We start from the raw sequence: 21,906 nt of genomic DNA on the forward strand, positions 1-21,906 counted from the left end.
TTGGGCATGGGTGACACCTGAGTTCAATATGTAAACGCCCTGACTGCATCAGATCTAGTCATTTAGTTAGCGATGGAAAACAAAAGCCATAACCAGATGGCACTTGATCCTGGTGCTTTTTAAAATTTCACTAGGTTCTGTAACACACCTGCCAGCATGAGAACTCTTTCTATCCAGCCATTCATTCAACCTGTTTATCTACACTATTACTGGTCATTAACTACTCAAGCTGCTGTGACACTGTTGCCACAGTATCTCAGCTAGCCACATTTGAGCTATGCCTGCCATCAGTACCACAGAGCCTATTAGTGCCATTTATTGATAGCATTCAAGTGCCTCAAGATTGACAGGAATCTGAGAGCAAGACAGGGGCTACCATTTACATATGACTGCCTGTATGTCTATATGGAATACAGATTATTGGTCACTTCTCCTTAACATGTGCATTAGTATGTCATTTTCATGCATAAATGTAGTACATCCCTTATTTGTTCCTTCTCCTAAGCATCCAGTTATCATTTTGTACCAGATGCAAGTTGGTAAGTAGCCATGTCCATGACTAGCTCAGACATAAAGTTGATGTAGGACCTTTGCAGCTGGAAAAAGACACTTCCAACAGTGTGGACACAATCACCCAGCTCCACCTCAGCCACCACTTTCCAATTCATCATATAAACATAATTTGCCCTGGAAGCCTGATTGTGCACTGTAATGGATGTGCAGATAATGAATGGCGTGGATAATTAAGTCAGCCTACGTACAAGAGTGCAGTTAAGCTCAGACAGGCAATGTTAATGAACAAAAAATGCATACAAAAATTTCTTTAAAGGGTTTCAATAAAATAAGGATAAATTGTTTCCATGGACAGGGGAAAGAGATTTAAGGTAACTGGCGAAAGAATCAGAGGCGAGGCAAGCAGAATTATTATTTTAAAATGGAGTTATGGTCTAGAATGCGCTGCCTGAAAGGGTGGTGGAAGCAGATTCAATAGTGACTCTCAAAAGGGAATTGGATGAATACTTGAAGGAAAAACTCACGGGGCTATTGGAGATGGGGGGAGGGCAGGGGCATGGGAGTAATTGGTAGCTCTTCCGAATTGCTGCACTGATATAATTGTCCAAATGGCCTCCTTCTGTGTTGCAACATTCTTTGATTCCACAACAGAAGAAAATTCCTGACCCCTTGCCTCTGGTGAAGTCCCAGACTGAAAACCAAGATCTTTATATCTCCAGCTTGAAGCAAAATATCAGTTGTGTGGTCATTAAATTGTATCAGACACTGGACATTTCAGATAACACCAATTATCCTGCAGTCTCAAGAACAAAGTGCAAAAATTCAAACTAAGATAATACTCAATTGTATTTATACAAAACTTAACAATACCCACAAACCCTCCAGTGGATAATCAGGAGTGCCAATAATCAAGGTGCCAATCTGAGTATATATGTGAATGCCACACCTGAAAACCAGACACTCACATTTAGACTTCTCAGAAAATCTGCTGCAAAGATTAGAACAGAGAAAACTTTAGAAAATGTTCAAATGCTGCATTACAACTGGGGAATCCAGGACCGACTTAAAGCCAAATAATACTCAATAAACCTGAACTTGTAGATAATGGTACTATATAAATGTAAGTTATGCAGTAAAGCATCCAAAGGCGCTATTAGGACAGGACGAATTTGGTAAAGGAGGTAGGCTTTGAGCAACATTTTAAAAGAAAAAGAGAAGTCGAGTGGCAGAGAGGTTTCAAGAGGGAAATCCAGAGCTTAGGGCTTAGGCAGCTGAAGGCATGGTCATCAGTGGTGCAGCAATGAATACAGGGGATTTGCAAATGCCAGAGCTGGAGAAGAGCCATAGGGCTCAAAGTTACAGAGGGAGCATTGCTTCAGAGGGAATTAAAACAACTCTAAGAATTTTAGCATTCTTTACATGCAGGACTCCATCTTAGAGCACTAAGGACAAACAGGATGGACACTGAATATGGGAGCAGCGAAGAGAGGAATTAAACAGGAAAGCAGCTGACTGGGTGGAGAACGGTCGAGGATTTTGAGGAATGTTTTAAAAAGCAGGAGGGAAATAACAAGGGAACTGGATAAAGAATGGCAGAGGGCAGGTGCAGGATGGTGCTATGAGTAGGTGATGATGGGGGAGCAGACAGAGCAATTGATGCAGTGGAAGAGGTCAGTGGAAACAAAGATGCAAATTAGTGGCTTTGCAAGTTATGGTACCTTGTATGAAGTTGAAATTTTGAGAGGATTGATAAACGAATCCTGTCAATAGGACATTGGAGATACAAAACATGAAGGTGAATGAAGCAAGAAGAATGGGGAGAACGGCGAACAAGGTTGTGGAAGTAGAAAGAAGTTATTTTGAAAACAGAATGGATGCGAGTTCAGGCCATTTGGATGCCAAGTCTTTGCATCCATTGTGTGTCAACCAGTGAGGCTGATGGATTCAAGGAAATAGGTGCTAGGAAAAGACAGCCTCAATTTCAACAATATTTAGCAGGAGAAAGTTTTGCCAAACCTAGGTCTAGATCTTGCTATACTTACAAATTGCCTGTCTGATATCATCCACCTTGGGTCAATAGGGGAGGCAGCAAGGTAAAACTTGATGTCTTCAGCATTCAGGTGGAAGGTTACTCTGTGCTGCCATTACCTGTCATCTGGGGTACAAGTAAACGAGGGGGAGAACCAAGTGTCAATGGGGGGTGGACATGGCTAAAATGGGGAAGTAGTAACGCAGTGACTCCATGCTCAAATAATGAGTAGAGAGAGGAGTGCAAGTGCAATTACAAGATATTCCAATGACAATGCATTCCAGGATTTTGAGAAGATTTGAAATAGGCTAATAGTTGCAGAGAGATTTAAAGTAGGTTTCTTGAAGACAGGCTGACAGTCACGATTCTGAACAGGATGGAGGTGATGCCAGGCAAGGGAGGCAGATTGATGTTTTCTTTTTATTAATAACGATTTTAATATACAAGCGAGAAGTGAAATTAAATACAGCACAGCAATAAGAGTCGCTATTACATGCACACAGGCAGAATTGATCCACGGTAAGCTGGTACTGTACAATAAGTAAATCCTAAGGTGACTGGTCTTTGACGAGTTTTCCGTATATAAGAAAAGGGGACTGGAAATCATTCTGGCAGTTAGCATATGCCATTCCTATACCATTCCTGCACCAAAAGTAATAGGCCAAACACACTGCTTAAAAATGATGACAGAAAATACAATTCCTAAGCCAGAGACAACACCTAAATTTACCAACACGTCCGCCATTCACTGTTCCGCCTTCTTCGCAATTTTGGTCTCCGCCATCTTAGACTGCCTAGTCTTGGTGAACTTGGGGTCGAGGATGTGAAGTTAAGTGGGCAAGAGCTAGGATGGGAAGTGAAGGGAGCTGGTAAGATAAATGAGCTGAGGGAGAGATGAGATATTATATTATGTTATAAAGAGAGGAAAGGGTGAAGTCATGATTTGGAGGCCAGATGGAGAAACTTGAGAGTTTTGGAAAGTAAGGACAGTCAGTGGTTGTAGCAATACTGGACAAAAATAATTCCTTGCACATCAAATCTGAAGTGAAGATGGGGGATGAACCAAGCAGCTGCTTGTACTTCAAAAAAAAAAAGAAACTTCAAGTTGTTCCTCTCTTCAGAATGATTTTGTAGTTGGTGATTTTGGCAACAAAATGGCAGGGAACGAGAACAATTATACAAACTGAGGTCAATCAGCCAAAAGGTGTTTGCAGGCAGTCAGGCCAAGGAAAAGATCAATGACACTCAAGAGGGGCCAACTGATTTGAAGTTGTTGCTCAGCCAAGCAACGAAGCTGGGGTACTCTATGGGATTGCAATGGTAGAGGAACAAACAGAAGTGATATTTGTGGAGAAAGGCTTTCCATATGTGACAAAACCCAAGGTACAAAAGATCAATTAAAAAGCAGCAGGGACAGTTCTGGAGTTAACTTTTCCAGTAGCAGAAAGTGACAAGTGAGAGGCTATGGGCAGTTTTAGGCAGACATGTGGGAGAATGCAGAGAAGGAAGCAGCTAGAGAGAACGGCAAAGATAAAAACGAAAGCGGCTGAAACAATGTGTGCTGAAGATCGAGGGTGTGGCTATGGGTATACTTGGGGAACTAAGTTCACCTTCTGCTGCTTACAAAGCATAAAAATCTGCCATGGAAGGAATGGGAGCTCAAGAGAGATTAAAGTCACTAAGGATCAGTCGTTGCTCGTTGAAAAGCAGGAGACAATAAATGAAATTAGGGTGGGAGGAGGTGAGAGAAAGCTCTTCTTATAAAACTACACTGTTTTGGCATATTTCCAACTCTCTGGATGTGTTCTTTAGCGAAATGACTTATAAAACGTAAAAATTCTGAATGATTAAATAGAATACTTGTGCAGTTACAGAAGAACCAACACCAGAATTATTTGAACAATAAAACAGCCACAACTCCAAATAAGGCTGAATGTATCAGAACACAGTTTTGGCTCATTAGGAAAAGAAACAATTCTTAAACCCCTAGAAAAATCAAAGGGTCAAAACGTGGTCAGAAATAAATGTTGCAATGGGAAACCTAGGATCCTGAACAACTTGAAGGTGGTTTACAGCACACCTTGTTTTGAATTTTAAGCTACCCTTATAGTATGCCTAGTCTCCCACTCATTCACTATACTAAAAATACACACGACTATACTTTCCTGCACAAGGCAGCGTCTAGAATCTGCACTTGTACTGCTTAAAAATGGGTCGCCCATTTCAGACAGATGAGAATTTTTTTTCTGAGGGTTGAGATCCTTTGGAATGCTGTCTCTCAAAAGATGGTGGAGGCGGAATCTTTGAATATTTTTAAGGCAGATGTAGATAAGGGGGTGAAAGGTTATTGAGGATGGCAGGAATGTGGAGTTGAGGTTAAAATCAGATCAGCCATGATCTTATCGAATGGTGGTGCTCCTAATTTGTATATTCATATGTACATACATGAGTCTCTTCAGCTTTTTAAAACAGGAACACTACCATAAGACCTATGCAGTAGAATAAATAAAATTATTAGAAACTCATACAGGATTCCAATTTAGGGCAGGATAGTTATCTATTCCAACTTTGGGGCACTGGCAACTGCCCCATTGAGAGGCCGGGCAACAGGGACAGAGGAGACTGCAACAGCTGAGGGGCAGGGGAGAGGGATGCCTACAGTTACACCACCAAGGGACAGGACGAGAGGCACAGGAGTGCCAGCAGCTGCCCCATTGAGGGGCAGGGTGACAGGGTCAGGAGTGCCTTGCAGCTGCCCAGCAAAGGGACAGGGCAACAGGGGTAGGAGTACCAGCAGCTGCCCACCAAGGGACAGGGATAGGAATGCCTGCAGCTGCCCCACCAAGGGCCAGGAGGAACAGGAGTGCAAGGGACAGGATGACAGGGGCAGAAGTGCCTGCAACAGCCCCATTGAGGGACAGGGCAACAGAGGCAGGTGCGCCTGTGGCTGCCCCAAGGGGCAGAACGACAGGGGCAGGTGCATCTGTGGCTGCCCCAAGGGGCAGAACGACAGGGACAGGACAACAGGGGCAGGAGTGCCTGCAAGCTGCCCCACCGAGGGGCAGGAGTGCCTGCAAGCTGCCCCACCGAGGGGCAGGAGTGCCTGCAAGCTGCCCCACCGAGGGGCAGGAGTGCCTGCAAGCTGCCCCACCGAGGGGCAGGAGTGCCTGCAAGCTGCCCCACCGAGGGGCAGGAGTGCCTGCAAGCTGCCCCACCGAGGGGCAGGAGTGCCTGCAAGCTGCCCCACCGAGGGGCAGGAGTGCCTGCAAGCTGCCCCACCGAGGGGCAGGAGTGCCTGCAAGCTGCCCCACCGAGGGGCAGGAGTGCCTGCAAGCTGCCCCACCGAGGGGCAGGAGTGCCTGCAAGCTGCCCCACCGAGGGGCAGGAGTGCCTGCAAGCTGCCCCACCGAGGGGCAGGAGTGCCTGCAAGCTGCCCCACCGAGGGGCAGGAGTGCCTGCAAGCTGCCCCACCGAGGGGCAGGAGTGCCTGCAAGCTGCCCCACCGAGGGGCAGGAGTGCCTGCAAGCTGCCCCACCGAGGGGCAGGAGTGCCTGCAAGCTGCCCCACCGAGGGGCAGGAGTGCCTGCAAGCTGCCCCACCGAGGGGCAGGAGTGCCTGCAAGCTGCCCCACCGAGGGGCAGGAGTGCCTGCAAGCTGCCCCACCGAGGGGCAGGAGTGCCTGCAAGCTGCCCCACCGAGGGGCAGGAGTGCCTGCAAGCTGCCCCACCGAGGGGCAGGAGTGCCTGCAAGCTGCCCCACCGAGGGGCAGGAGTGCCTGCAAGCTGCCCCACCGAGGGGCAGGAGTGCCTGCAAGCTGCCCCACCGAGGGGCAGGAGTGCCTGCAAGCTGCCCCACCGAGGGGCAGGAGTGCCTGCAAGCTGCCCCACCGAGGGATAGCATCGCTCTGCCTTACCTCCTTTGCAGGGCATCCGGTGCTGACTGTGCTGGGCCCGGTAGCCGTCTATCACCTCCCACTCGCCACTGTCCCTCTTGATGGGGAAGGAGATGGACAGGACGTGGTTGCAGGGCTTGATGATCTTCAGGATGCCCCGCACCCGGTTGTGCTTCTGCTCGTCCGACTCGCGGGTCCGCAGGTCCTCCACCAACTTGTCCTCCACGATCTTCGCCCCGCGGTCGAAAAACCCCTCCACCATGTTGAAGAAGTTGGGGTCGTCCTGCAGCTCGTTGGCCGGGGGCTCGGCGGAGTAGAGGCGGCAGCAGAGCAGGGCAGCCGGGCCGCTGAGGCGCTGCAAACCGCCCTCGGCGGACGGCGAGGAAGCGGCGGCCCCGCGAGCCAGCAGCTCCCCTAGATACCGGTACATGGTGCGCGAGATGGGGAGGGGGTGCAGGGGAGTGTCTGTGCGGGAGGGCTGGGTGGACGGATACCGTGCTGAGGTGGGCTCCGAGAGCACTGACAGCACCAAGGACTTTTCTCCACCCGCCCCCCACCGCCGCTTCAGGCTGAAACCACCCTCAACGCCGTCACTGCGCGTGCGCTCCCTGCCAGACGTCCACGCCCACGACCACGCCTACCACCACGCCCACCACTACGCCTGCGTCCGGTGTCAGGGCGGAGTCGGAAAGGAGGCGGGGCGTTTCTCACGTGCTTACTCGATGCATACGGTGGGGCCGACTTAGCGGACGTTGAGGATCGTGTGTCGCAAGGACAAAGGGGCGGGACCAAAGAGAGGGAGCGGGACCAAGGCTAGTGGGGCGGGGCCCAAGGCTAGTGGGGCGGAGGCACACTCGCAACCCCATCCACTTCCGGTTGCCGGCCCCATGTGACTGAACGCGCATGAGCCTGCGTCGACGTGCGCGCCGTTGCGATGATCACCTGACAATCAAAACAGCCAATAGGGATTGGCCAACCTGAGGAGCTTCGAGAACCTTCGGTAATTTCCGTTGCATAGGCGACCCTTTCAGAATATAATCGGGTAAGTATGTGTCAGGGATTCAGTGCGTTCATCACGAAATATGTATTGAGCTGGAAAAATTTTGACAAAAAGGTTTAGCTTTTAGGTTTCCCTTTCGTTAATCTTCGGCCCCCTGACGGTGTCAGTGCCAGAGGTAGGGAGGCTGCAAACTTTCTTCAAATTATTAGTGTGAGGCCGAATGTCATTGACCTCACTAGATAAACATTTAATTATTTTGCTCACGTAACTTCCAAGTTCGCAATTTCCTATGGTTTAAAGTAATTTTGAATGAACTAGGTGCAATAGATCAGATACCTGCCAATTAAAGGCAAGTTGACTTCAAAACCCAAAAGTTGGTCAACCCCAAGTGGTTGAGGATGTTTTTCAAGCTGCATTATGTTTCAAATGCGTGGTAACGAGACTGCACAAAATTCCCCATAATACAAACTCAAGGGCTAAATTGCTGACGTGACCACGCTGGGAGTTTATCTCGACATTTCTAAATGGGATAGTAAAGCCATTCCCTTCCCATTCTGTTTCTAATCCGAGGCCGAACCAGACTGTTCGCAATCTTCGCCTCATATTTGGCCCCAAGGTGAGCTTCCAACCACTTATCTGTGCCATAACAAAGACCGCCTACTTCCACCTCCTTAACATCATCCGAATCTTCTACTGCCTCAACTCACCCGCTGAAACCGTCATCCAACATGTTTATAAAGCACCTTTGATGTAATAAAAAGGCCCAAGGTGCCTCCTAGGGACATCATGAAGCTAAATTAGACACTGAGCAACATAAGGTCAGATGATCAAAGGCTAAATCAAAGAGATAGGTTTTAATGAGCATCTTAAAGGATGGCAGAGGGGTTTAGGAAGGGAATTTTAGAGTTTATGACCTAGGCAACTGGAGGCATAGCCAACAATGGTGGAGCAATTAAAATCAGGAATTCCCTGAGGAGCTGGATGAGATTACATTGATAGGGAGGGGTGAAGCCATCGAGCAATTTGGAAACAAAGATGAGAATTTTAATATTAAGTGTTGCCTGACAGGGAGCCAGTGTAGGTCAGAAAGCACAGGGGTGAATGGGTGAACCAGACTTAGCACTAGTGCTTATGACAGACTTAATTTTAAGAGTCCATCATTTTCAATGCATGGTTGATTTTCCTTACCTAAAGACACACCAGTAGTTTGGCTGCTCCAGTTGACCTCAATGTGCCTGAGGTAGGGAGAAAGAAAATTAGACCAGAATTCCTGCTCCTTATTATCATCTGATAGATTCTTCTTGAAAATGTGGGCATGATCTGAGAACAGTATAAGGTTCAGCTGTAATGACCTCCATGGCTGAATAGAGTTCACTCTTTAAAGTGACACATGAAGAGTAGCCATTTGGACATTGTTCTGCAGGACTGCTAGCACAAGTAAAACTGTGGTGCAGCAAGTCGTGTTTACAGGAAATGAAAAAAGGAGAAAAATTTCCCTTACTCCCCCCACCCATCCTTTCAGAACAGAAAGAAACAACTGTATAATCTTTTGGTGAGCATGCTGTAAGTAGTAATCACCCTTCACACTGTAATCATCTGGTAGAAAATTAACTTTGCGTATGCTATCTTCAAACCCACAAAAGCGTGCACCAACTAAAACTATAGACTTCAGTGGTTATAATTTCTCTGCTGGTGGATTGGTTGTGATAAGCCTTGAGTTCTTTATTATTGTTATAAGATTATTAGATATCAAGGTCTTTGAATTTCCTAGACAAATGTAAATACTAAGATTAGATACGATTGTGATTACCAAGTATGAGATGCTGTATTCCACTGATAAAAAGAACCCAGTACTGTCATTGTGGCTTACCGAATTTGTCTAGTAAGTACCTGAGTTCAATGTTTGCCCATATACGAAAGGATCAAACAGGTCAGCTCAATGGAAGGAGAGGAGGCAGATGGAGTTAAATACAAACACAGGAAATTGGGTAAAAGAAATGAGATGATAGATTACATATTAAATGGCAACGTGTCTGAGGTAGTTGAACAAGGAAGAGATCTGTGGAAAGTTGGCTGAAGCATTGGTTCAGTTTTTGTTCTCTCTCTCTTCTGCTTGTAGCTACTTCTGCCAGATCTGTTGTCATGGTGTGTCATGCTTGTCTGTCTTGTGTTATCCTCGCATACAATGTAGTTAATCTGCAAACGCTCTGTGACATCTGTCATCCAGCTAAGTTTAGGTCAACCCCTCTTTCTGCTACTCTCCACCAGCCCCTCCAGCAGTGATCGCTATAACTTTTCGGTTTTTGCAAGAAGTGAAAGAAATATTCATAAAATATTGGGATGTATCGCTAGAACAAAAACATGTATCTTTAATGTAGTAAAAAGTACTTCATAGAAATGTACTCGGACAAAATTTGACTCTGTGGCCGGGATTTACCAGCCCTGCTGTGGGGGATGCGGCGGTCCAGCCAAAAAGTCCATTGACTTTCGGCAGGACTGGAAGCTCCCGGCGGCAAGCTGCGCATGTAAACCCTGGCCTGAATCAGATAGCAAACGTTAGGACAGGTGACCAAAAGCTTGGACAAAGATGCAGGTTTTAAGAAGCTTCTTAGAGGAGAAAAAAGAGGTTTAGGAAAATAATTCCAATGCTTAGGGCCTAGAAAGCTGAAGACATGGTCACCAGTGATGGAGCAATTAAAATCATGGATTTGCAAGAAGCCAGAATTGCAGAGTTCTAGGAGAGTTGTAGGGTTGGAGGAGGTTAACAGAGTTAGGGAGGGCCATGGAAGGATTAGAATACAGCAATAAAAATTTTAAACTTGAGGCATTGGTAGATTGGGAGTCAATGTGGTTAGCAAGTAAAGGGGTATTACGTGAATGGACAGCATTTATGGATGGATGGCCAGACAGAAGTGCATTGGAACAGTCTAGTCTGGTGGTAATAACAGTATTAATAAGGTTTTCAGTAACAAATGAGCTGAGGCAGAGACAGAGATGGACAGTGTTATGGAGGTGCAAGTAAGTGGTCTTAATGATGAAGATGATATTGGTTCAGCTTTGGTTAGGGAGGTGATTTTTGAAGCTATATCTGGAAGAGGAGAAGTTAGATCTGGTTTCGCTCTGGTCTCTATATTACAAGAAAGATATGGGGGTAGAACAGCCAGAAATGGGAAGAATGCTATCCTGTTAGAAATGGAAGGATGATTAGTCCTAGCAATATGTTTGTGGCAACTATTGTTAATATTCACGGACAGAATTTTAGCATGCACAGCCCATTCACAGATGCAAGCAGTGTGCGATCAAGCGGTCATTTAACCTGACTACCTGCCTCTCTTCCATTGCCATGTCCCTGCCTGGGTGTCCATGAAGAGGAGCATGTGATGTCCACTGGTACATTTGAGCCTTTCTGTGACTGGTGCGCACAAGAGGAACTGGAGTGCATCATTGATAATAGTGACTGGGTTTTATTGGATTTCCTTTAAATTACTTAATGTGGAAACATTGAAAATTTACAGCACAGAAGGAAACCATTCAGCCAAAAATGAATGATCCAGTTTAATCCCACTTTCCAGCTTTTGGTCTGGAGCCTTGCAGGTCACAACACTTAAAGCACATATCCAAGTATTTTTCAAATGCAAAGGGAGTTTCTGCCTCTACCACCTTTTCAGGCAGGGAGTTCCAGATCCCCACCACCTTCTGGGTGAAGAGATTTTTCCTCAACTCCCCTCTAATTTTTCTGCCAATTTTATTTCTTACGTTTTAATTCCATGAATCAGACTATTGACTCCTCTGCTAAGGAAAATATGTCTTTCCTATTCACTCTAATGGCTCCTTGTAATTTTTTAATAGCACAATTAAATCTCCTCTCAACCTCGTCAGTTCCAAAGAAAATAGTTACACCCAATCCAATCTTCCCTCGTTGTTAAAATCTCCATTCCTGCCAACACAAGGAGTAGATCTTCTCTGTACGCTTTCCAGTGCGAAAATGTATTTCTTGTAATGCAGTGACCAGAAATGTACTCTAACTGTGGCCTAACTGGTGTTTTATATAGTTCTAGCACAACCTCCCTGTCTTTATACTCAGTGCCTCAGCTAATAAAGGAAAGTAAGATTTTTCTTTTCCCACCTATTTCCATTATTTTTAAATATTTCCATCTATTGTTTTATCTCTACCTTTTAGCCTATTTCGATTCCTTCACCCCACCCCCCACTAGAGCTATCTGTACCTTGCTCGTCCTGCTTTCTACCCTTAATTAGCACATTCCTTGGATAATATCACCACCTTCAACACCTCTTTGTCCTTTTGTCTATGACATCTTTTGGCTATCTCCACCTATCACTTGCCCTCTATCCAGCTCTCATCATCGGCATCCTTGCCTTCAAGGATCTCATTACCGTCATCCCCTTTGACATTCTCCTCATAGGAGGAGATGTGTAGCTCTTCTATCTTCTCCTTAGCCAGGTCCTCCTGCCAGGGAATCAAAGGTTACGGGGAGAATGGGGTTGAGAAACTTATCAGCCATGATTGAATGGCAGAGCAGACTCGATGGGCCGAACGGCCTAATTTCTGCTCCTCTGTCTTATGACCTCCCCCTGTTGCATTGTCAGGTTGTGTAGAGTGCAGCAAGCTATAATGATGCGTAACACCTTGGACTGTATTCCAGTGCTCCACTAGACCTGTCAAGGCACTGGAACCTCATTTTCAAGATGCCTGTTGTTTGCTCCACCAAAGCCCGGGCCGCGGATGACCCTCATTATACCGTCGCTCTGCTGCAGCCTGAGGCCGCCGCATGGTTGTCATCAGCCATGTCCTCTCTGGACATCTTCCAGGGTCCAGAGAGGCTGCAGGGTTGGCTTCCCATGGACAAGGGAACTGGTCTGCTGGTGTGCGACCACTACAAATGCATCCTACAGTATTGCACACGATTCCCAGAGAGCAACCAGGGATCTGAGCCCTGCTAAGGATGTAGGAGTCATGAATGCCCTCTGGGAATCGTGCGCAATACTGTAGGATGCATTTGTGGTGGTTGCACACCAGCAGAACATTCAGTGAATAGAAGCCCTTGTAGTTGATGTAGTTGACTGCTTGCTGCCACGGAGATCTAAGTGCCATGTGAGTGCAGTCAGTAGCACCCTGCATCTGTGGGAAACCTGAGATCTGGGCAAATCCTGGCTTTCCTGATCCTGGTTGAAATGCACAAAGTTCTGTGCCTTCGCGAAGATAGCGTCCATGAACTCCTAGATACACTTGTGTGTGGAGACTTGCAAGATCCCGCACAAGTCACCTGCGGAGCCCTGGAAGGAGCCACTGGCCTAAAAATTGAGCACCGTGGTCACTTTCACGGTCACTGGCAGTGATTGCCCTCCATGTCCCTGTGGTGCCAAATCCTGCAGCAGGTGGCATATGTGACCGACCAGTTCCCTAGACATGCACAGTCTTCAGCGACACTGGTTCTCAGTCATCTGCAGGAATGACAAGTGCTGTTTATAAACCCTGGGTCTAGCGAAGCACCTATGAGCGATGGCTCTCTGTGGATCTTCAGCTGTGTGCACAGCAAGCCCTGTCACCCCTTCATCTTGAGGGGGAGGTGCCACCCCCTGTACCGAGCCAGATGCCTCCACGCACTTTTCTTCTTCGTCTTCATCTTTGTCTTTTCTCCCTGTAAGCCATGAGGCACACCACTAAATCACCAGGCTCCTGATGTTCTCCTGCTGCAGGACCAAAGAGAGAGATGCTTGGGTTAGCATATGTGTGCTAAGAACCCCTCCTGGTTAAGTCTGAAGGCCCCTTCACGCATGCCTGAGAGTGCTGGCCACCATTTGGATGGCCAGTGTGTAGTGCGCTTCATGGCTGTCTGAAACCCCACCCACCTCCGGATCATTTCACTTGACCAATCAGTGGCAGCTTTGGCCACTGGACTGAATGCTATTCTCTCAGCTCAGGTGCTTTCGTTCTCCTAACCCGCACTGCAAGGCTGTGCTGTTAGCTTGAACCATGAGGGATACTGGTCCAAAGTTTAATAATGACATTGCAAGGGGCTGTGAATGCCTCCTACAGTGACTGTGCCATGGTTACCTTTCACAAGGGGATTGTACAACTTGCCCAGTTGGCCAGATGTTCTGCTGCCCACTAAAATACACATTAATTTGCAGTCTGCGCCCAAGGGGTGAAAAATTCTGGAGCATTTGGTAGCACTTTCATGCTTTTGTATTGCTTGAGTGGGCAGAAAACCTTCAGAGGCCTGACTCCAAGCATGTCAATGGAGCTGCTGCTGAAAAGTCTCAGCTGCGGAAGAATGCTCACTTTTGACAAGCTTTTAGAAGTGCGTGGCTGCTTCTCTCACCCACCCACCACCTCCCCCAAACCCCCGCCCTTGATTTTTGGCCTTCTCACCATATTGTCTGCTCATACCCACCATGATGCCTGCTGGCAATGGGACCAGATGATTCTTCCCTTTGATTCTATAATCTTCTACATCCCCCCAAGCAAGAAAATGGGCCCTCAGTCCCCCAGTTTAATGTCTTGTCCGAAAGACAGCGCCTGTGACAACGTAGGACACCCTTAGTACTGCACTGGAGGGTCAGCGTAGATTTTTGTAATCAAGTGCTGGGAATGGGGCATGAACCCAGAAACTTGTGACTCAGAGGCGAGAGAATGCTACCAACTTAGCCACAGCTGATGTGGGTAGGTTGTAGGTTTCAGTTCATAGCAGACTCAATCTGCTTATAGAAACTTCATCTCTGCTGAAAGCACTAGGCACTACTGTCAAGGCCAATTTGAACTGTAACAGAGAGCTCAAGCCAACTTCACAAATTTACTTGAATGGCTGGGTCAGCTTCTGTTACTTGCCACATGAGGATTAGTAGCTTTGAAAAAAAAGTAATTTAATTGCTTAATTTTGTGCAGTTCGCTCATTAGTACTCATGTTTCCCACTGCAATCTAAACATAACAGCAGATTACCCCATTGCTGTAAATAACTAATCTGAAGCAACATATCAAATTTATAACTATCAGATAAAGTAGCAAAGTGGCTAGTGGACTGGTAATCCAGAGGTAAGAACTAAAATCTGAAGACATGCGTTCAAATCCCATTGTGTCGGTTTGTGAATTGGAATTCAGTTTAATTAAATGTACCAGGAATGAAATGCTAGAATCATTAAAGGGTCGCCATGAAGCTAATGGATTGTTGTAAAAACTGAGCTGCTTTACTCATTTCCTTCTCTGATCTGGCTTGTGGTTGATTCTTAGCTGCATTCTGGAATTTTTTAAAAATGTATTTATTAACAGGATGTTAGTGGGTGTCACTGGCCGGGCCAGTATTTATTGCACATCCATAATTGTCCTTGAGAAGCTGGTGGTGAGCCACTGCAGTCCATATGGTGCAGGTACACTCATAGTGCTGTTAGGGAGGGAGTTCCCTGATTTTGACCCAGCGACAGTGAAAGAACAACGATATATTTCCAAGTCAGGATGTATGTGGCTTAGAGGGGAACTTGTAGGAAGTTGGTGGTGTCACCATGCATCTGCTTCCATTGTCCTTCTGGATGGTAGAGTTTGTGGATTTGGAAGATGGTGTCAAAAGAGCCTTGGTGAGTTGCTGCAGTGCATTTTGTAGATGGTACACACTGCTGCCATCATGCATCGATGGTGGAAGGTGTGAATGTTTATTGTGGTGGATGGGATGCCAACCAAACAGGCTGCTTTGTCTTGGATGGTGTCAGGCTTCCTGAGTGTAGTTGGAGCTGCACTCATCCAGGCAAGTGAAGAGTATTCCATCACACTCCTGATTTGTGCCTTCTAAATTGTGGACAGGGTTTGGGGAGTCAGGAGGTGAGTTACTTGCCTCAGAATTCCCAGCCTCTGACCTGCTCTTGTAGCCATAGTGTTTATATGGCTAGTCCAGTTCAGTTTCTGGTCAATGGTAACCCCCAGGATGCTGATAGTGGGGGATTTCAGTGATGTTAATCTCATTGAATGTCAAGGGGCAATGGTTAGATTTTCTCTTGTTGGAGATGGTCATTGCCTTGCACATGTGTGGTGCGAATGTTACTTGGCACTCATCAAGTCAAGCCTGAATATTGTCCAGGTTTTGCTGCATATGGATACGGACTGCTTTCAGTATTTGAGCAGTCACAAATGGCGCTGAATGTTGTGCAATCATCAGCGAACATCCCCACTTCTGACCTGATGTTGGAGGGAAGATCATGAATGAAGCAGCTGAAGATGGTTGAGCCTAGAACACTACCCTGAGGAACTCCTGCAGTGATGCCTGCGACTGAGATGATTGACCTGCAACGACCACAAGCATCTTCCTTTGTGCTAGGTATGACTCCAACCAGTGGAGAGTTTTACCCCTGGTTCCCATTGATTCCTGTTTTGCCAGGGCACCTTGATGGCTGAGTTTTTCTAGGTAATTCTGTTTTTGTTTTTGTTTTGGATTTCCAGCATCCGCAGTCTTTTTGTTTTTACCTTGATGGTCACTTAGTTGTGTCAAACTACTAAGTATCCAATATGGACACAAATGTATACTTCAAAGTTGACCCTGCAAAATCCTTCTCACTAACATTTAAGGACTTGTGTCAAAATTGGGAGGGTTTTACATAGGTATGATTCTTTGAAAATGACTATCAGCCAAAGTTGCAGATTACTCCATCACTGTTTCTGTCCCAAAGGCAGCTTGTGGCACAGTGGTAAACCGTCTCTGGACCTTAGTTTTATGACATCAGGTCAAATGTGGGCAGGAAACCTCCTGCTGATCACTGCCTACCACCCTCCCCCAGCTGATTAATCAATACTTCTTCGTGTTGAACACCACTTGGAAGAAACACTAAAGGTAGGAAGGGTTCGCTTGTTGGGGGACTTCAAGAGTGGCTCGATGGCACAAATGCCGACTGAGTTGAGAGTTCCTGAAGAATATAGCTGCTAACTGGGTTTGCAGCATGTACATAGAAAACAAGCACGAGAATTGACCTCTTCCTCACTTGTTGCAGATATATCTCACCATGACAGTATTAGCAGGAGTAATCCAGAATGCCTCTGTTCTGCATTCACACATGCTCCAAACGTTTTATGGCACTACAAACGTATTAAGTGAGATTGTGTCAGAACCGATCATCAGCCCAAAGCTGAGCATTCATGAGATGCGATGTCCTATCAGCAGCAGCAGAATTGTATTTCATCATGATCTGTAATCTCATGGCCCAGCGTATCTGTCATTCTACTATTACCACCAAGCTAGGTGACCAGCCCTAGTTCAGTGAGGAGTGTAGAAGAGATTGCCAGAAGCAGCATCAGATATACCTGAAAATGAGCTACCAATCTGGCGAAATGACAGCACATACATTCTAAACAGCTAAGCAATTCCACAACCAATGGATCAGTTCAAAGCTCTGTAGTCCTGCCATCTCCAGTCATGAATGGTGGCAGACAATCAAAATATATAATGGGAGGAAGAAGTTCCATGAAAATCGCCATGCTCAATGATGACGGAGCCCATCATGAGTGTCAGAGACAAGGCTGAAGTATTCGCAATGATTTACAGTCAAAATTGCCAAGTGAATGACACGTCTCAGCCTCCTCCTGAAGTCCCCATTCTCACAGATGCCAGCCTTTAGTCAATTCAATTCACTCCATGTAATATCAAGAAACGGCTGAGCAAATTCGATACAGCCACGCCTATGGGCTCCAACAACATCCTGGCGGTAGTGCTGAAGATTTGTGCACCAGAACTAGCTAACAGCCAAGCTGTTCCATTGCAGCTATAATACTGGCATCTTCCTAACAAAGGATAACATTGCTGAAGTATGTCCTGTCCACAAAAAGCACGACAATCCAATCCAGCCAATTTTGGGCATGGTATGCCTCTATTCCCAACTTCAACAGGGCCCAAAACTTCAGCTAGTGTCCAGCTCTGGGCACCTCACTTTAGCAAAAACATGAAAGCTTTGGTGGGATACAGAAGAGATTTGATTATTGCTGAAAAAAGATACATGTCTAAGCTTTTTGTCTTGCACTCGTTAGGGCACTCGCAAGAGCACCAGTATAAGGGAAAAACAACAATTTATACTGTATGTGAAGAAAGTGCTGATCATTTGGTAAGTGGTGTTGCCATGGAGAATATTTGAGAGTGCAAGACGAAAAGATTAGACATGTCTCTTTTTTTCAGCAATACTCAAGTTCTGTATTACCAAGTGACTATTTGTATACCTGAGACAGAGGTACTATAAAATTCAGGTATCAGCAACATAGTTCGACTTACAGGTAAGTTAAAAACAAGTAAGTTATATATTGAATTTCTCCAAGCATGTATTAAACGTAAGGTTGTGCCAGTTTTCTTTCCCAAAAGTATCGATAATGCTAAAGTGAGACACAGTCAACGATCGAGCGAGCATTTATGTGAGATGAGATTGGTAATAGGATTACTAATTAGCGCCATGCCCTACACTGTGCCTGATCTGAGGTGCACAAATTTTTTCATTTCTCGATTTGATCCGTTTATGCCACAATATTGCTTCAGTACACGACCGCACCATAAACAGTACCCATTTGAAACACATCCACACCATAAACTCACTTAAGCAGAAGCGGTTTGGAAATGCAATTAATGATGCCACTAAACACGTAACAAATCTCTCTGACCATGTACTCTCAGAAAGTGAGGAGATTGTTCTTGAGCATTGTTTCAATTTTGGTGTGCCTTCATCCCAAATCAAACGAGAAGAGATATTAGCTGAGTTTGAACTCCACTGGTCCCAAATATCCCGCCACAAACCAGCGCCCGTTGAAGACCCTGAATCTTTGAAAGTGTGCCTAGCTGGCCTAGTGCATGCATATTGTGGGATTCCGAACGACCTGTCCGACTTTTGTGTAATGTGAATGTCTTACAGTATTGAGAGGCCTTAAGACCACCCTGGACATATACAACAGTAAACTTTGACAAAGGGACAGGAGTAGTCATCCTTAACAAGCTTGACTATATCAGCAAAATACCCACCATTTATAATGACAGGTCCAAATTCATATCCATTGGACCTGCCGCTCAACATGACTAGACAGCTTTGTCCAAAAGGGTAGGCTAAAAAATGCTTGCTGGACTTGTGTAAGAGCAATGAGGTACTGCGTGATATATGACAGAATTCGTCCTCACGGTTCGCTACATCTGCGTGCATGTGGGCTGCCCAAGGCACACAACAGTGATGTCCCTCTACGCCGCATCTTATTTATGACTGGTTCTGCACAACTTGAATTGGCCAAATGGTTGGGGGAATTGTTATAAGCAGTTTTGACCAACTTTTCCACATGCACGGTGAAGGACTCCTTCACATTTGCGAAGGCCATGCAGGACATGCATATGGATACCAATGCTGTGTCCTTGTGCTCATTTGACATTGCAAACCTATTTACCAATGTTCCATTTAAGAAAACCATGGATATTTGAGCTGCAGTACAATATCATAGCGATCTAGACCTGCCGTCATTATGTGAATCAGTATTCATTGAACTTATGACTTCGGCAACTCACGCAGTTGAGTTCCGTTTTGATGACGCCTAAATAGATGGTGTTGCCATGGGATCCCCTCTAGGCCCAGCTCTCGTAAACATCTTTGTTGGGTTCCATGAGAAACGTGTCTTTGATAGAATGACACCTGACCTCCTACCCCTCACATATTTCCGATATGTGGATGATATGTTTGCTATATTTAAATCTGCAGCTGCATGTAACAATTTCCTTATATGTTTTAATGGGCCCCATTTGCGCTCAAATTCACCAATGAAATGCAGCAGTCAAATGAACTCTCCTTCCTTGACGTACTAGTTGAGAAATCTGCCAGCGAATTCCTTACCAAAAAGACGTTCTGCTATCACACAAATGAGTAATGTGGTATATGAATGTCAGTGCCAGTGTGATGCTAGGTATGTAGGCCGTATGTCCAAAAGATTGGTGGATCGTATGATACTGCATTTCCAAGCCGCTGTTCACAATGGGCAGAGTACAGACCATACCCAACCAGACCTTGCTTGGAAAACTCAAAACATAGTGTCCAACATTAGATGTGATTCCGCGAATGGACAATGTGTTTGCTAACTAATCCTCAATGCGCTAAGAATTATGTTGACATAAGAACATAAGTAATAGGAGCAGGAGTAGTCTATTAGGCCCCTCAAGCCTGCCCCACCAATCAATAAGATAATGCCTGTTCTGCCCCAGGCCTCAATTCCTTTTTTGTGCCAACTCCTCATATACCTCAACTCCCTGATATTTCAAAAATCTACCTACCTCCTCTTTAAATACTGCCAGAGATCTTGCCTCCACAGCTCTCTGGGGTAGAGAATTCCAGACATTCACTGCTCTCTGAGAGAAGAAATTCCTTCGCACCTCAGTTTTAAATGATTGTCCCCTTATTCTGTAACTATATCCTCTAGTCCTAGATTCCCCCACTAGTGGAAACATCTTCTCAACATCTACCTGGCCAAGCCCGCTCTAATGAATAAAGGTCTATCCTGTTTAGCTGTTCTTGATAGGTCAAACCCTTCATCCCACGAAGCAGTTTAGTAAATCTCTTTTGAACTGCCTCCAATGCCTGTATATCCTTTCTTAAATATGGGGACCAAAACTGTACGTAGTATTCCAGATGCGGCCTCACCAGCACCGTAAACATTTGTAACAAGACTTCCCTATTTTTAAACTCCAGCCCCCTAACAATACAGGCCTAAATGTTCAATTTGCTTTCTTAATTACTTGCTGCACCTGCATTCTAACTTTTTGTGTTTCATGCACAAAAACATCCAGACTCCTCTATGCTGCACTTTTTTGGAGAGTCTCTCCATTTAAATAATAGTCTGTCTTTTAATTCTTCCTCCCAAAGTGCATGACCTCACATTTTCCTACATTAGACTCCATCTACCAAGTTTTTGCCCACTCACTCAACCAATGTATATTCCCTGCAGATTCTTCATGTCCTCATCACAACATGCCCTCCCACCTATTTTTGTATCATCATTAAATTTGGAAACATTACACTCTGCCCCCTCCTCCAATTCATTAATATAGATGGTAAATAACTGAGGTCCTGGGACTGAACCTTGTGTCACTCTACTAGTTATATCTTTCCAACCTGAAAAAGACCCATTAATCTCGACTCTTTGTCTTCTGTGTTAACCAATCCTCAATCCATGCTAATACCCCCAATACCATGAGCTCCTATCTTATGCAATAACTATTTATGTGGCACCTTATCAAATGCCTTCTGGAAATCTAAATACACTACATCTACTGGTTCCTTTTTATCAACTCTGCTTGTTATATCCTCAAAGATCTCTAGCAAATTTGTCAAACATGATTTCCCTTTCACAAAACCATGTTGATTCTGTTTGATTGTGTTAAGCTTTTTTGAATGTCTTGCTATTTCTTCCTTAATAACGGATTCTAGCATTTTCCCAACGACAGATGTTAGGCTGACTGGCCTATAGTTCCCTGCTTTTTGTCTCCCTCCCTCCTTGAACAGGAGGGTCACATTAGCAGTTTTTCCAATCTCCTGGGACTTTGATGGAATCCAGTGAGTTCTGGAATATTTTGACCAATGCCTCCACTCTCTCTGCAGCCGCTTCCTTTAAAACTCTTGGATGCAGGCCATCAGGTCCTGGTGACTTGTCTGCCTTCAGTCCCATTAGTTTGTCAAATACTTTGTCCCTCATGATAGAGACTGTTATATGATCTTTCCTCCCATTAGCTCCTTGCTTGTCTGATATCTTTGGGATATTTATAGTGTCCTTCACCATGAAGACTGATGCAAGATATTGGTTTAAATTATCTGTCATTTCCCTGTTAGCAATTCTCCAATCGCATCCTCCAAGGGCCCCACACTCACTTTAGCCACTCTCTTTTTATATACCCGTAGAAGCTCTTGCTGTTTGTTTGTATATTTCTTGCCAATTTACTTTCATAATCAATTTTCTCCCTCTTTATTAGCTTTATAGTCATCTGCTGCTGGTTCCTAAAAAAAATTCCCAATCCTCTGGCCTACCAATAGTTTTCACTGTTTTGTATGCCTTAGTTTTTGATTATATACTCCCCTTGACCACCTTTGTCAACCACCATGGTTCGTCCTTCTCATCAAGTCCTTCTTTTTGACCTGGATAAATTTTTGCTGAGTGTTATGAAATATCTGCTTAAATGTCTGCCATTGCTCATCCACTGACCTTCCCCTTAGTTTATTTTCCCAGCCTGCTTTAGACAACTCTTTCTTCATATCTCTGTAATTGCGCTTATTTGAGTTGAGGATACTGGTTTGAGACCCGAGTTGCTCGCCTTCAAACTGAATTTGAAATTCTACCATGTTGTGATCGCTATCCCCTAGAGGATCCTTAACTATGATATCTCTTATTAATCCCACCCCATTACACATTATTAGATCTAAAATAGCCTGTTTCCAAGTAAGTTCTGCAGTGTATTGCTCTAAGAAACAATCCC

At 45.3% G+C, this 21,906-nt stretch overlaps 2 protein-coding genes and 1 pseudogene across 9 annotated transcripts in view; 1 reads left to right on the forward strand and 2 right to left on the reverse strand.

The window, feature by feature from the left end:
• Nucleotides 1-7,022, reverse strand: part of glud1a (glutamate dehydrogenase 1a) — an 88,800-nt gene extending 81,778 nt beyond the window's left edge. Inside the window, exon 1 of the mRNA XM_041176213.1 lies at nt 6,456-7,022. Coding sequence (XP_041032147.1) covers nt 6,456-6,864 — 409 coding nt within the window. The 5' untranslated portion in view covers nt 6,865-7,022. The remainder of the gene's footprint in view (nt 1-6,455) is intronic.
• Nucleotides 3,091-3,326, reverse strand: LOC121270837 (annotated as a pseudogene).
• A 331-nt stretch (nt 7,023-7,353) lies between the features above and the next one.
• shld2 (shieldin complex subunit 2) overlaps nt 7,354-21,906 on the forward strand; it is a 131,908-nt gene continuing 117,355 nt past the window's right edge. For 6 of the 8 annotated variants that reach the window (XM_041176166.1, XM_041176167.1, XM_041176165.1 and 3 more), the window contains exon 1: nt 7,354-7,476. The gene's annotated coding sequence lies outside the window, so the exon portion shown is untranslated. The other 2 variants (XM_041176164.1, XM_041176163.1) reach the window with 1 other exon arrangement.

The sequence above is a fragment of the Carcharodon carcharias genome, chromosome 28 (assembly GCF_017639515.1).
Source record: "Carcharodon carcharias isolate sCarCar2 chromosome 28, sCarCar2.pri, whole genome shotgun sequence".
Classification (NCBI taxonomy): domain Eukaryota; kingdom Metazoa; phylum Chordata; class Chondrichthyes; order Lamniformes; family Lamnidae; genus Carcharodon; species Carcharodon carcharias.